The sequence below is a fragment of the Pelecanus crispus genome, chromosome 1 (genome assembly GCF_030463565.1).
Source record: "Pelecanus crispus isolate bPelCri1 chromosome 1, bPelCri1.pri, whole genome shotgun sequence".
NCBI classification, from domain to species: Eukaryota; Metazoa; Chordata; class Aves; order Pelecaniformes; family Pelecanidae; genus Pelecanus; species Pelecanus crispus.
Genome location: NC_134643.1, coordinates 150971529 through 150987688, shown reverse-complemented (window position 1 = coordinate 150987688; position 16160 = coordinate 150971529). Strand labels below are relative to the sequence as shown.

The window sequence follows — 16160 nt, the reverse complement described above, 5'->3', positions numbered from 1 at the left end:
CATTCAGCTTACAAAATGCTGTGAGGATGAAACTATTGTTTCTAGACTGTGTTAGGAAGTGTTCTATAAAAATAAATTATAATTTTAAGTAATTGGGATCTACCAGCTAAAGAGAAGACAAATGAGCAAGTAAAAGCTCTGATTTTACTAATGCACCTGATTTTAATATCTGTAGAAGTTGGGTAGATGCCAAAATGTGTCTAATAAGTTTATCTGATAGCAAACTCAATTCCCTTATATTGTTGCTGTATCAAAAAGGGTGCACTTACCACATGATTAGAAAGGCAGTGTCTACCCAGATCAGTCATACCTAAGGTTTTATACTGTAATGAAAATGAACATACATCTTTTTCTTCCCACTTTCCAGTAAGTATAATCCAAAAACCTCGAGCAACAATTTTCATACAGAAACAGTCACAGAATTCTTACTATTAATGTAATCCAACAATCAAGATCCCACTAAAATAATATATTTTGCCAGCCTCCTATCTAGTATAAAATACAATAAAAGTATTACAGAGTAATTTTAGAATATGTTATGAGCAAATGTTATGAGCTTTCGTAATCAGGAAAATTTTCAATAGTAAATTGTTATTTAGCCAGGAGACTTAACATCTGAAACCTGATCATTAAAGAAAGAAAAAAAAAAAAAAAAAAAAAAGAGGTAAGTTTTTCATTTTTATGACAAAGTCATAAACAATGAAATACAGTGTTGCTGTCATGGGAATTTATGTTCATAAAAAAGGCAAGAAACTTTCACAGTGGAAAAAACTTTCACACAAGTGCCACTAGAAACTAAGTATTAAACTACAAGAGAAGCAGATTAAATTGCCAAGGCGGGCGCTTTTGAAAAAGTTACCATCACAACTGTAAAATAAAAAAACCCCACCCAACAAACAAAAATATCCACTGGCTGTTATTAAGGGTTGTTTTGTTACAAAATAACAATTTTAATTAAAAGTCTACCAAGGCAGAAGCCAACTTTTTGTCCTGAAAGGAAGATATTCTTTAACAGAAGTGTTTAGAAAATTGCAGAAAATAGGTGTTTTCCTTACACTATTTACAGTTGTAACACAAATTCAGAATCTTAAAATACTGGCAGGTTTTCTAATGTTAATTTTATTATGAAGAGGAGTATTAGTTCAGTGCAGACATACTATGGAATTACATACAATCACGTAGCACAGAAAAGAGTATTAGTTATTTTTTAAAAAAACACTACCCATCCAAAGGGTATGCTGTAGAGAAAGCTGTACTTCACCAACTAAGCCTAGCTTGAGAAAGCTTTTCCAAGAGGCTGACTAGCATCAAGACTAAATACTGTGATACCGATGCCACCAATCTACAATCATCACAGCCGGTGCTCTAGCAGTCGCTACAGGTGTGCTAACACACCAGCAAAAAAACAGAGAATATCAGCAAGTAAGAAACTAATCATAGAATCATAGAATTGCTTAGGTTGGAAAAGACGTTTAAGATCATCCAGTCCAGCCATTAACCTAACACTACCAAGTCCACCACTAAACTAGTTCAGCATAGAGTAATAATTTCAATGTAAAATTATATTGGAGACAAAATAATATTTGGCGATGTTTCCATGTACTGTGTTGTTTTTCAATTGACTGTGAGAGGGAAAAATCAAGACTTCTGGATGGCCAGAGGAATCTACCCTCAAGATCCACCCCTGCCACCCCTCACTTGCCACTTAACGTAAGAAAATTCAATGCTCACAAAAGCAAGCTTTGAGATTACAGAAAACCCCAAATAAGTAGAATAAAATGCGAGATACTCAGACCACAGGGAAAAGCAAATGCTGCATTTCTTTCCTTTAAAAAACAAACAATTCCAATCCCCACTTACCAACATACCCATTAGGCAAGTATTTTGTGTAACAGGTAAAGAGTTAATTACTTGGATGGTCAATCTGTCACAGTCTTTAGTTTAATGCCAAACCAGACAGTGTTTCAATTCAGTTTAGATTTCCATTACTTTTTTTTTTTTTTTTACAAGTTTGATTCATAACATAAAATTGTTTTAAGTATTAAGCTTTTTTTCCTATTAGAAATGTTTGTTCTGTTAAAAAGAATACTCCAGCATTGCTCCAAAGGAAAGATGCATTTAATAATGCATCTGTTTAAACTTCTGATCATTTGTTTTTCCCTGTGGAGGGGTATATATTTCAGAAGTACAAAGCATATTCACCTCTCCCTTTTATAGTCTTGAAGAGGTTTTTTCCCCCTTAATGTTACCTAACCACAAATTCCTTAAGACTAAAATATCCAGTGACCTTATTCTAGGGACTGTCCCAAGTACGTAGGCAATGTGTATACCAAAGTTAACATAGAGGCTAATTTTGAACGGGATGCTGAGGGCCAGCAGCCCCTTGCTCTCCGTTACAAGCCCACAGTCGTCTGGAAAAAAAAAGTGAATAGAAGTGGTTCCCCAATTGCAAATTCTGCAAAACACACTGTCTCTCACAGAGACAAGATACAACTGATCACCTGGACAGGCAGCAGCTCCAGTTGAATTTCTGTAAGCATACATCTAGCCTTTCACTTGGGAAAAAAGTACACAGTTTAAAATACTCCAAACTTCATGAACTGCCAACTCTCACTTCGATGCAGCAGTACCAACAATAAGAGCACAGTTTCCTAATAAACTCCCTTCCTAAATTACAGAGCACTACGATTAAGATCCACGCAACATCTCCAGTACTGCAACTGCTCAGTTACCTTCCTGGGAAACGAACATCTCCCCTTTCCACAGCGGGATTGGCATCAGGAGAGAAAAAAACCTACCTAAGCAACATCCCAATGGGAATAACAGTCCAAAACATCACAGGAAACACAGCGATGGTAATTTGGCCAAAAATGGCCAGTTGTGCCGACAGCTTTTACAGCGTCATGTACCACCCTAACTGGAACAGCATGCTATCGAGTTACTCGAGAAAGAGCTTTCAGAAGGAAGAGAGAGTGCCTGCCAGCCGCTCCTCCTTTGTCGTTGAAAACCTAACTCCACTGACAACATACATCGTGTGCGTGACCTGCCAGTCCGCCAACCCCTCCAGTGACCAGTGCAGAGTTTTTAACACGCTGGAACAAGACCCGGCATCCGCCAGCAACACCAAGAAAGAGCTGGCGCTGGGCATCTGGCTCACCAGCAGCGTCCTGCTCCTCATCATCGCTGCAATCCTCCTCTACGGCTGCCTGCACCTCCTGTGCCGCAGGAGATGCGAGCGTTTGCAAGGGCAAAACGGGACCTCTGAACAAGACCACGGGAAGGCATGGACCAAAAGCACGGTGTACGCCTTGGAGGAGCTCAGCAGGCAGAGCCAAGTGATGCAGGATACTGAGGAAAAGCATCCAGGTGGCATTCAGCTGGCCACAATCATAGAGAATCCCTCAGCGTGCAAGGAGCCCGTCCTGCCGACTTCCAAAAGCCGGGAACGAGTGCCAGCGACAGGACAGTGCTCTGCTATAAATTAGAAATCTTTTGTCAGGGAGGAGATTTTTACTACATACGACATGCCAACTGCTTCAAACACATCGTGTGCTTTGTCACCGTTCACAACAGGGAGCTCCGACTGCTCACCGCAGCGCTGCCGGCTGTACCTCCGGTGTCACATCCCTTTCCAACAGCCCGTACGCAGCCAGAGGTACTCGGAGACAAAGGTTCTTATTCCTAAGAAGTGAGCACTTCAGCCACGCTCCATTATTTAAAAATTAAGCATGTAGCAAATAATCGGTTTACATTTTCAGGGGATTCTTTTGGTTGCTTTTCTTTAAGTTTCAACAAAATGAATCAAAAGTGACCAAGAGACTTTTTTTTTTTTTAACTAGCATAAATTAAAACTGAGTAGAAGTTGTCAGATGGCAACCCAGACTGTTACACTACAGGCAACTGGAACGTACACCCCAAGTGCAGTGGTTTCCCAGTGCGAGTTTTACCCCCACAATCCCGACTGCTTCTCAGATTACCCACTACAAACTACTACACTCAGACCACGCACTTCGCCAGCCATTGCGGTCTCCATAGCTCCCATCTGAATGAGGTCAGTCTCAGCACGTAAGCTAAACTCACCAGGATTTTAATGGCATCCTTTCATCTGTCTTCAAAATTCCCCTCGGTCTAAAAACATATGCAAGATAGCGACTCTGTAAGGACACTTCTAATGAAACTAAGGGAATATCCTGGCTTATCATATTTTGCACTCTTCTGCTCCCACCACAAGCTACCTTCTGCTCCACAGGTGAGTGACTCCCTGTAGAGGAAACAGAGTTTGGAGAAGCAACTCCTGACCTTTCCTTCTCTCCTTCCCTTTCAGTTTTAATGATAAAACTCATTCACCAGCTGCAAATTTTTATCCAACCACACAGTACGTTTTGTGTAACGAAGGGGCAAGGAAGTAAAACCATGCCAAAACACATTTTATTTTTGTAACAAGCAAATCTACCGATCACCTCATTCTGCCTTGAGCTTCACAGCAAAATGCTGAGAAAGGCCCTTCGGACAGAAAGCTGTTCACCCTCACAACACGATGCATCTTGTCTGGCTTACATGTATAAGTCACCCTGTTTTAAATCTCTTAAGTGTGTTTGTGTTCCATAAAAGCATAATAAAACTTAGTATTGCTGTATAGTATGGTATGTCTAAAAAACAAAGATACACTGTGACTGCAGGCATTTTAAACTGCTGTTGATAAGAATGTATGCGTAAAGTCAGCTCTTGTTCACACAGCACAGTTGTACCAGTAAAGGCTGAAGAACTGCTGGCTGGGCAGCTGCCATCCCTTTCCACCATGCCCTGGAAGCCAAGGTGGTGTACAATTTTGGCAAGAGGGCGCCCGACGAATATTTCATAGCAGGCAGCAGGTCTTCTCAGCTACCGTATTTTGACAACATTTCCCACAACTTGTGAAAGATGTCAACTCTCATATGGCTAGGAAGACATGAGCTGGCATAAGTTTGATGCGTCGTCTTTACTTTTTTCTACCAGGATAGGTACGTCACACAGAAACATGTGCTGAATGGGGCTGAGTATTACTTTTAGAAAGTGCTTCAAAAGCATCTTTATTAAGTTAGCAAAAACATATTCTCCACCCCCTACATAGCATTTCCTCCAGCTAACACGTTTTTCTTTGTCTTACACACCAGTCTTAAAAGTAAACTGTGAAGATGAGAACAGTTTACTGCTGTTTCAAATGAAGGTGTTTCATGAAACAGACACTGAAAACTCTCTTCAGAGCATGAAGCCAACACTACAGGTTTACTGCCAAAAAGGTGCAGCTGAATAGTGGGGACAGGACAAAATGCTTTAATGATCATGTAATCAAATTAATGGTAACACTTCTCCAACTAGGATTTCATCAAAGAGAGAAAAGATGATTTTAATGTTAAAGGGATGGAGCCAAGAGACATATGTTGTCATCTCTGCCAACATCTTGGGCCCCTGAAAACCTGCTTACTTCTCTGCATCTCTGTTTCTTTATGTGGGTTTTAAGGCAGTCCAATACATTATTTACATGCATTTATATGTTATACACACATGTATACACCATACTGAGAACAAGGAGCAGTTCAGTCTTAAAGCAGTTTTGAGGCAATTCACCTACTGAATTGTTATTTATACACAAACGCATATATACAAAAAACCCCATGTATATATCAGTGTGAAAAGGCAAGGAGCTACCATGCAAGTGCTCCTAGGAATGGGATTTACCTGATCTAAATATAAAACCATTCCACCCAAGGACTTTACTATGCACTACTTAGATAAACATTTATATCACCTCAGAAGCAATGGACCATCTTGCACCCGCTGCAAATGAGCAATGCATAAGGAGTGTCATCCGACTTCTGCACTAGCTTGGAAGAACTCATGTCATTACACACTCAGAGCTACACAATTTTTTGTCTCTTGCTCAGAAAGTTTTATTACAGATTCATTCAGGTTCATTCCAGCAACTCTGTGTTTTGGTAGTTCACTGTCCAGTTTTAACCATGATCTAGTAAGGGGCAAACATTCTAAGTGATTATTAAACAGATAACAAGATGCAACATAGTGCAAACTGGTGTTAATTTGTGCACCAGCAGTAGATAAAAACCATTATATTCACATTGGGGAATACATTCCAAAGGGGTCTTTTTTCACAAGACAAATGACTTAGCATCTACAAAATGCAGAAGACGTACAAACATGAAAATCTTTGGAAAATGGTGTATAAGCCAGAAAGGAAGCTCTTAAATTCTGGTCTACACAACCTCTATAAAACCAGGTACTTCATTAACGTGCAAAGGTAGTTTCAAATCCCCAGAAGAGACTCTTTCTTATATGTACATTATTATTTTATGCATCCAGCCCATGTTGCCAAATTTCAATCTGCTAACATTCATTTCATTAATCTTCACACTTCACCTGAGTAAAGGGATTTCAAAGACCATGCTCAATGAGCATTTAAAATACTCCAGCTCACTTAAAAGGCTGATGAGCTTTTGCAGGTTGGCTCCTTCCCACCTGACAGCTCTGCTCCCATGTCAGCCAGGAGAAGTAAGTTGTAGCTGTGGGTTTCTGTTTTGCTAATTGTATGAAGACACCACTCAGAAAACTTCAGATGCAACAGAGAATGTGGACACAACTGTCTATGCTAAGCATCAATACACATTAATATAGATCAAATGCTTCAATCCATTTAGAAATATCTGAGAATATGTGAACACTTTGAGATCAAAACTAATTTTTTTTTAATTCTTTAATTTATTACTCTTAAGCAAGCACATTGCTCATGCAAAGCTTCTGCACAGAAAATGTTTAGCCATTACAGTCCAATACATGCATATATGAGTGTATATATGCACAAGGGACCACAATGCTCTTGTCTTGACCCAAATAAACATCATGGATTGCTAAAAAAACCCCAGAAAACCCCAAAACAACCAAAACCAATTAAGTCCAATAAGGAAAATAAAAAGTCATACTCCTTGGCTATATGATCAATACGAAGTGCTCACCTGAATATCTTGAGTAGTTCAAGAACTCAAAAAAGACAATAAAATAAAAAATACATAGCTACTCCATACCCCACTGTTATCCAGTCAGGAGGTAATTCAACAATAAAACCGTTAAAGGACCCAAACAAGGATGTTTTCTGTGACAAGCCTGGCTATATAACACACAGAATAATATCATACAATTATATGACAGGCTAGAATGTGTAGCCTCTATCATGTAAGAATTGCTGTCTGTTACTTGCTATATACAGTAGAAATGTCCTCCTAAAACTCCATTCACATATCCTCAATTCCAAAATATTCAAGAATAAAAATACATTTTTGTGAAAATTTAAAGCTACAGAGAGTCAGGAATATTTGCTAATATAGGCATATCTAGTTATGAAATTTGCTCCAGAAATGCATCCAAGAACCCCCTCAATTGCTCCTGCTCATATAGAAAAAATAATCAGATTTCTGAAAATGTATAGCTCTCAAAGTAAAGATTACTAAACTTATTTTAATAATGTAACCTGACTGATAAAAAAAGTATTCCCCAACTGGCTCCACTGTATCATCACTTAGATAAGTTAGCAATCTCTCCTAAATTCAACGGGGTTTTTGCTCTTTACGCTGCATCTGGTGAATTCCTAAAATAGTAAGGAACACAATAACTCTAATGTAGGAAAATCCCACTTTCCTATAATTTACTGTTCCCTGTTGGGGAACAATTCTATAAAACACTATTCGCAGTACCAGACAATCAGCTGTTACATTCCACATTAAAGACATGTGAATCCTTTTCCACCTCCTTTACATTTTAAAAGCATGAAAGTTTTACAAATGCAGCAGATGTATTAGGACTGAAATTTGTAACTTCTGAGCTCTCTCTTCAGCTCTCAGAAACTAGCTTCCTGGGCAAATCACTTGACAGAGATTGCACCGTGTACCTAGGATATGATGTGCAGAAAGTAACAGCAAGACAAGGACTAATTATGCTCATGTTTGAGTAGGAGCTAGGTAATGAAAGTAGCTAGACATGAAAATGGCACAGTGCACTTGCATGAATTACAAGGATAATTGAGTACATAATTTTAAAACTTTTTTTTTAGTCAACTATCCTCTAATTTAATCCTTATATGTTTATTGATCTTTTCCATACTTTCATTTGGCCTCCCTGATACTCAAGAAGACAACGCAAAATTAAGAGTGACATCTTGTTAAATATTCTCAAATGGTTTGCTGAAGATACCACTGCTGGTTTTTACTGCTGTTGGAAGTAGATCGGTGTTTCTGACTGGATATTAAAAATGCAGATATATGTTAACATAGTATGCCTTTAACTGTCATTAAAACTCAGGTAATAATTCTGAAGCATAAGAAAACAAATCTGCAGTGATCAGGGAGAATAAATCTATCCCTCCAACACACAATACTGCACACATGAGCATAGCATTGGTCCTGTGAATACAGGCTAACTTTCCTCACTTGGGTAGCTCCATGAAAGCCCACGACTATTCTCTTGTGCCAAGTACTCTCTCAACTTGTCACCCACGTAAGCTCCTTTCCAACCTCAGTACTGGGCATTGCCTTAAGGCACAGAGTACATGACTGCATATCGTGTACACTTCTACTGAAAACTTGCATAAATCTTCTAGGCACTCCTAATCTGCAAAGCAAGAAAGATGATGCTAATACAGGAGATGACATGGCCAGAAAGCCAAGTTCATCACAATGACTTTTGAGGTCCTTGGGCTGAAGATGCCAAAGAAATGCTACATTTTTTTTTGAAATAATTTAGCAGTTTGATATCTGATAGTTTAGGATGGTCAGAATCTATATTCCTTTTTAGTCTGATAAGATCTGAAGCAATTTTTTCTATCTGTTCCCTTTTCTCCTGCCATCACAGTCTTCGTCACTGTAACAAGGGAGCAGCTGCACCCAAGATGGGCTCTTGTTCTCACTTCACCAGATGACTAATTAATCTTTTCTTTGAGTCTGCTCTGCCACTATGAGCAACTGTGCAATGCAAGGTGGTTGAGAGAAGGACTTATTTTTAGCTATGTCAGATAAGACTAACCATCAGACTAATCACTTTCACTTTGGCTGAAACATATGGTGAGCTTCACAGCAAAGTCTGAAAATAAGCGTATGTTGAATTTCAAATACTCACAAAATGTATCCGAGTCCATTTTTAATAACTTTCATATTCCATAATTTCTATCATTAAAAAAGATACCTTTAAACATTAGCAAACCACAAATATAAAGGGAATTGAATCCAACCTTCGATCCATAGAGATACTGTGGCTGTGCATTAGGCTGCTTATCTCTCTGAAACTCCTGAGAAAACGGTAGCACGGTCCGAACAAATCTATAAAGACAAAATAAAGTATTCATTAATTATACTTAGGTTAGTAGATGTGCCCCTAATGCACCTTACCCTGTATAATACTGCTTTTGTCTACATATAATATCAAAGCCAGAATGGTAGCCTTTCAGCCCAAGTTGAAACTGGGGAAGCACATAGCCTGCATTGCCCAAAAGCCTGGACACTATTCATAATGCACTTATCCAACACTTACTGGGACCCTGTTCTTCAAGTGGTGTGCAGGGTCGCAAAATATTTCTCACCTCTACTCTAGCCTAGCCCAGCAAAAACAGAAGCAACTAACAAAGTAGCAATAGCCTCTCACAGAGAGTAAGGAAGTTCCTTGTGCTTCCAAAATTAAGTCCTTGAGAATGAACTACACCTTCAAAGAACATTACATTTCTATTTAATGTTTTGGAGCTTTCTCCCCACAAAGAAACTCACAGCAGGAAAAATACTTTAGGCTAATACCTTTAAAAAAACCAGTCAGGAGGAAGGATATAATCCTTGTAGCAAAATTAATGTTTCAAAAGTTTGATCCTACTTTAGTGTGAGCATGTACCAGTACAAATCATGTTTAGCTTCACCTTTGTATATTGTTAAGAGGATGACAAGAGAACTACAAAGATATGGAGTACTGCAAAAGATAGGATCAAACAGCCCACTCCAAATTGAGGGCCCCAGCGTCTGAAGAACAGTGCTTGGGCAGAACTCTGCAGGCACGAGTCCTCTCATGAACAAGCAGCACAGACCTACTCCCCCCATGTTGCCTGTTAACTGTGTAATGCATGTTTTGCAGCACTACAGTTTTAGCGCAGAAAGAAGTTAATCAACATCTACTACAGTTCTGATTCTGCTTAACTTTACTAAACCGAGCAAAATTACTGGTGTGTGGGTTTATGGTTTGGATGGCTACTTTATTTTTTAACTTGATAAAAAGGATTTCTTGGTAAATGGTGCAAAGCTGTATATACAGAGGGAAGAGGAAAAACAGCTGTTTAAGAAATGTACCTCAAATATTTGTATCAGATCAGGCTGTTCTGAGTGATAGCTGAGTAAAATAAATGCATCTAGAAAAAGGTTTCAGGAAAGGAAGTTTGCAGTACATTATAATGTCATAGGATACAATTGTATCTTGATCTGTTTTTGTTTAAAATATATTTGAATTTAATCAACACACAAAATAAATGATTCATTAATAATTTTTCCTGGAACACAGAAATTCTATTTTTAATACAGCCATTTTCTAGCTGAAAACAAAACCAGCCATGCTAATCAAAAATTGTTTCACCCAAACATGTATAAATTGCACCATGTTGCTTGCAATCATTTCCACTGTGTTTTATTTCTGAGTAATCGGATTCGTTCTTGTGAGAATCTGTAACTTCAGGACAAGGTTTTCTGTATTTTCTTAACCTGCTCATAAATAGGTATACCTGCAGTTGCAGCTACTTGTTCGTATGTATTTCAGTCCTGTCTTTCCAAAAGTACTTGTACTTGCTGAAGTCCAGAAAGTGCTTGCATTTAGAGCTTTTGAGGAAAAAAGTATCATTTATGTGCATTATTTTTGATACTATATAATTTAAATCTCCTTACATTTACATTTCCTCAGTTTACAAGTTTCCCCGCTTCTCTCTCACTCACATAGCAACAAAAACTTCCTCTTGAGATTACTTGAATCTGTTCTCTGCACAGATACTTCATTAAAGAGTTTATCAGAGATGTTGTAAACATTTGATGGAATTCAAAGTAATCTGCAACATATGACAGTCCCAGAGATTACTCTATTCCCCTTTCTTTCTCTCCAAATCCTATTCCTTTTTAAACTGACATCAATCTTCAAGCTCTAAGAAAATCTCTAAAATGAAAGAAATCAAGAGAGGTACCATGTCATTTGAGGTAAGACTGGGTTTCAGCATGCAGAGGTATTGGGCAAGAGCTGATTAAATTAAAACCCTCACAAGGAAAAGAATGTTTCAGAATATAAATATAGGTGCATCCCATGACTTAGGAAGCTGTAACTATTATTCTTTCTCTTTTCAAAAAGGTATTATGAATATATTTGAACTACAGTGTCATTAGTGTCTGGGAGCTAACCAGTCAGGCTGTATGTGGATTGAGAAGAAATCACAGCCTCAGAAATCAAATACCAGAGAAATACTTCTGAGACAGAGTCTCTAAGTTTCATTAGCTCTGTATAAACACAAGTAACTCTTCTGTGTTCCCCACTGCTCCTCTACATTCTTGGGGGTTTCTCCATCTCTAATGTTTTAGAATAGTAGCAAAATAACCTTGAAGATTTCTTACTGACTTGAAGCAAGCACACATTTTATACTTTCTTGAGGGACGTGGGGGAAAGATGCCAAGAGAGGAAGAAAAGAGGTTAAGAAAAGGAAGTAGGAGCAAGAGATATAGTCTCTTGGTATCTTACAGCAGGGCTATGGCTAAGTACTGAGGATACAACAGGGAAAAGAGAGTGCATCGTTCTAGGAGGTATGTGACTAATCCCAATATATCATTCAGATAAATATTAGAGATTTCTTCTCTCAAAACTAAGGATTATATAGAAACCTTTACAGTTCAGCATCGTCTGCTATTCTTCAAACTTTTTCAGTGTGTGCGTGTGTGTTTTCCTTTTGACATCCTGCTGGTTGGCTTCCTCCTGTTCCTCCTCCAAGAAACAGAAACATCTCTTTGAAGGACTGAAGCTCTTTGAATATCAGTGCTAAAGCTAGGCACATTTTTACTTTCCCTTGGATACCACTGGATGTAGATTTTAGCAGACTCCAAGATAATCAGTTCTTTTCATTTTTAACCAGTGTTGATGATCTCACAGCAATTTATCCATTTTAATCAACGTAGGTTGTAAGCAGTCAAAGTAGATTAAGCAGATGAAAAGCCTGCTGGCTTACCAAAGCTTTGCAACAGTGATTGCTAAAGGACAACATGAGACCCAAAATAAGTATTTTAGGGATCAAATCATTTTATATTGGTGTTTCTGTGATACCTACCAGGAACGAGTTCATAGTTGGCACTTTACAAACTATTATTCTAATTAGCATAATCTATCTCGGAAAATAAGGAGAAATCTGAAAGAGACCACTTTGGTCAATGAGCCTGCTGCCTTGCTACTGCAGGCACCAGATCAGACAGACAGACAGACAGACAATCTCATTCATAAACTTTCTGAACTTCATCTCAGAAGTAATAAGATATCACAATCCACCCTCCTTGCTCATACAGAAAGTGTTCCTCTGGTATGAACACTTTTAACTTCCAGCCTTCTCAAATTAGCTTGTTCTGTTTATCAGATCTAAGGGTAGCCCTACACTGCCTCTCTTAGTGAATGCTAGATCTAACTCACCCTTCTTGAACATGAATGTCAACATAGAGAGAACAGCGGGCTACAAACTGAAGTGTGAGGAAACAGCAGACAAAACAGAGCATGAAACAGTAGCAGGTATCCGCCACTCCATCGCTATCACCTTTGATTTTGGCAGAAAGAAGACTTTTTTTTTTTTTTTTTGGTGGGGGAAGATAAGGTGCGTGTTGTCAAATTTGATGGAGTATTTGACTACAGTCACCCCTACGTCGCATGAGCCTATATAACTACACCATTTGGCTCTTTGTAGCAGAAACCAGGTAGTTTTCAGTGCCAGTACTGCTTTTCAGGTTTGCTCCAGCAGTGTCTGAAAGGGCTGAAAATTTTTCTGAACAGTGTCTATCACAGAGTATATATAAGACAAGAAGACGCAGCTGTTCTCTTGTGAAAACTAGTCTCAAAAGCAGTACGAGAGAGACAGAGAGCTCGCAAAAGGAAGGGGGAGGCAGGCAGGAAGAGTGAAAAATAAAAAGCTGGTCTTTTTGTTCATTCTGTGACAAATCTGTATCCTCAGAAGAAACATGCCATACTGCATTTGGAAGAGTGCTATACACATGAATTTGTAGCAGAGAATACAGATTTGGATAATGTGTTCAGAGGAGATGGAGCTGCAAGTCTGACTACTGTCTCAGGAAGCTTGTATCATTTGTGTCAAGAAAGCACAGAAAATCTTCAATCCAAATAAATGTCTAGACTGTCTCACAGTTGCTCCTCCATTAGCCCGGAACACAAAACATGCTATCATGGAAGGAAAAGACCAGCTTAGAATTAGTAAAGAAAATAAGGCACAAAAAGGAGCACTACAGATAGTGGAAAAGGAACAACGAACAAAAATCTGGAAGTTGTCCTTGTGTCACTTGAATCCTCTGGCCAGCCATAGTCCTCCTAACTCCACAAAGATATAGGGGAATGACAAAAGTACAGACGCAGGCATAAGCACAACAAAGATTCCTGGTGTGGAAAGACCTTTGGCTTGGAAAAACATGCAATGGAGGGCCAACATGAGAGGGCTCTTAAAAAAAACAATCCCAAGTGGCACAGAAAAGACAAGTGGGAAATGGCTGTTCGTGGTCACTCTCAGTGTAATAACTAGCAGGCAACAGCTTGAGAGCAAACTAAAAGAGATACTTTCTCATGCAGCACACAGCTTCACTGCAGACTCCTCACTACAGCATGTCAGGAATGCCAAAACCTCACATAGCTTTAAAAAAGGACTGGACAAAGCAATGGGGGAAAAAAATACCTGTAAAGGGCCAGAAATGTACTAACATCCCACCATTTTTGTTCTACAGAAAACACCTGATTGTTGCTAGAGGCTGGCACATTTTCTGGGAGAAAAATCACCACAAGCCTCCCTTGTTTTCATACTCAGCCTCTGCATTGCTGCTGCCAGCATCAGGGTGCTGGACTAGAGAGGGCTTTGACCTCACCTGCAGTCCATATGCTCATGCTATTATCCAAAAGTTTGTTCTCTTTCTCTCCGGATCGACCATGAGTAGATTAAAAACACCCTTGGATTTCACTGCTAATGCCCATCTGCAGAGGTCCCCTCGCTCATCTCCCCATTCCTTCTCCACAAACTGTTGCACCCAACTCTGGACACAGACATTAGTGCAGCTGGCTAGCACTAATCAGACGAAATTTCAGAAAACCGTCCACTGCAATTATTAAATTGCTAAACCTTTTAATAGCAGCCTCACTGTTTAATCTCAGTACATTATCAGATATAAAAAAATTCCTAAGTCCCAAATAATTAAACATGCAACATGTTTCAATACTTCTGCGTGAATAGCCTTAACCTTTTGTCGTGGTTTAACCCCAGCCAGCAGCTAAGCACCACGCAGCCGCCTGCCTACTCCCCCTGCCCCAGTGGGATGGAGGGGAGAATCAGAGGAGTAAGAGCGTGAAACACTCCCAGGTTGAGATAAGAACAGTTTAATAATCGAAATAAAATAAAGTAAAATAGTAATGATAATAATAACAATAAAATAATAGTAATAACAATATACAAAGCAGCGATGCACAATGCAATTGCTCACCACCTGCCGACCGATACCCAGACAGCTCCCAAGCAGCTATCGCTGCTCCCTGGCCAACTCCCCCCAGTTTATATACTGGGCATGACGTCATATGGTATGGAATAGCCCTTTGGTCAGTTTGGGTCAGCTGTCCTGGCTGTGCCCCCTCCCAGTTTCTTGTGCCCCTGGCAGAGCATGGGAAGCTGAAAAGTCCTTGCCTAGCATAAGCAGTGCTTAGCAACAACTAGAACATCAGTGTGTTATCAACATTCTTCTCCTACTAAATCCAAAACACAGCACTATGCCGGCTACTAGGAAAAAAGTTAAGTCTATCCCAGCCAAAACCAGGACACCTTTGAACCAAACCTGCAGGGTTTCTAAACACTTGAACTTTTACAAATGTTTGAAATCATCACATTTAAGCATTCTTGGAAAAACATCTCAAAAGGTGCTGGGTACAAGTTAATCTGACCAAAACACTAACTTTAAAAGAAGGACCCTTACAGCTGGGCTGTGGTCAAATTAATAAAAGGCAAGCCACAGTTATTACACATTTTCTGGGAGCTCTACCTCCAACCCCTCACCACCAAGCAACCTCTCTGCTTTTCATCATACTTATTTCTCTTTCTTCCAGCCTTTCTTTGTTACTTTTCTTCCCTTGTTTACACACAGCTTTCACACAAGACATTACCTATCAGGAGTCAAGAATTAAACTAGCAGCTCTCATAGAGCTCATCACTGTTTACTCCTGTGTTTGCACACAATAACCTGTACAGTTGAACGCAGAGAGAGCTCATCAATGTAAAGTTCATTCTAACAGCAAGGCAGCAATAGACATAATGAATGTGCTTAAGAACTATAAAAGGGAGAGAAGCTCCCTGTTCCCTCTCCCAGCAAAAAATATCAATGGGTACTGTACGGTGTGTGCAACACATTAATTCTCTCCACGCTGCTGCTTTGGACTGAAACCAAAGCAGTTCTGTGATGAAATTGGACACAAGGTACACATACTGCCTAAGATCTGGTTCCCTTTATCATGTCCTAAATTAATTATCCTGAATTAATTATCCAACAAGCTTGAGGATCAGCCTAACTCAATTCTGCATACAGTTTTTAGACAGACAAACAACAGTCCTACAGGATCCTGCTAGTGTCCTTTGGCATTCCACACTCACTTCCCAAGCACTGTGGTCTGCAGTACAGCAGTCCTTATAGCCAGGATGAACACAGACTGAATTGTTATAGAAGCTATTGAATGCCCTTCATTAAAGCTGACAGGTGAAGGAACAGCATTTCATCAAGTTTTTTTTTTTTAATATTATGCTTATATGATTCTTAATACATTGCACTGAATATTCCAATATTGATCTCCAGATACATCAACTGCACCGTAGCTTCCTCGGA

The 16160-nt window shown here is 39.2% G+C and overlaps 2 protein-coding genes across 5 annotated transcripts in view; one reads left to right on the top strand and one right to left on the bottom strand.

The window, feature by feature from the left end:
* Positions 1–16160, bottom strand: part of CYFIP1 (cytoplasmic FMR1 interacting protein 1) — a 65946-nt gene that overhangs the window by 26899 nt on the left and 22887 nt on the right. For all 4 annotated transcript variants that reach the window (XM_075728046.1, XM_075728045.1, XM_075728042.1 and 1 more), the window contains one exon: positions 9272–9359. In XM_075728046.1, the coding sequence (XP_075584161.1) occupies positions 9272–9359 (88 nt within the window). The remainder of the gene's footprint in view (positions 1–9271; positions 9360–16160) is intronic.
* LOC104034157 (fibronectin type III domain-containing protein 9) lies at positions 2814–3485 on the top strand. Its single transcript, XM_009487072.2, has one exon. The coding sequence runs from the start codon at positions 2814–2816 to the stop codon at positions 3483–3485; it is 672 nt and encodes a 223-aa protein (XP_009485347.2).

What these genes read in the sequence shown, in the direction of transcription:
- LOC104034157 (XM_009487072.2), top strand. Translation starts at nt 2,814, where the DNA reads ATGGGAATAACAGTCCAAAACATCACAGGAAACACAGCGATGGTAATT.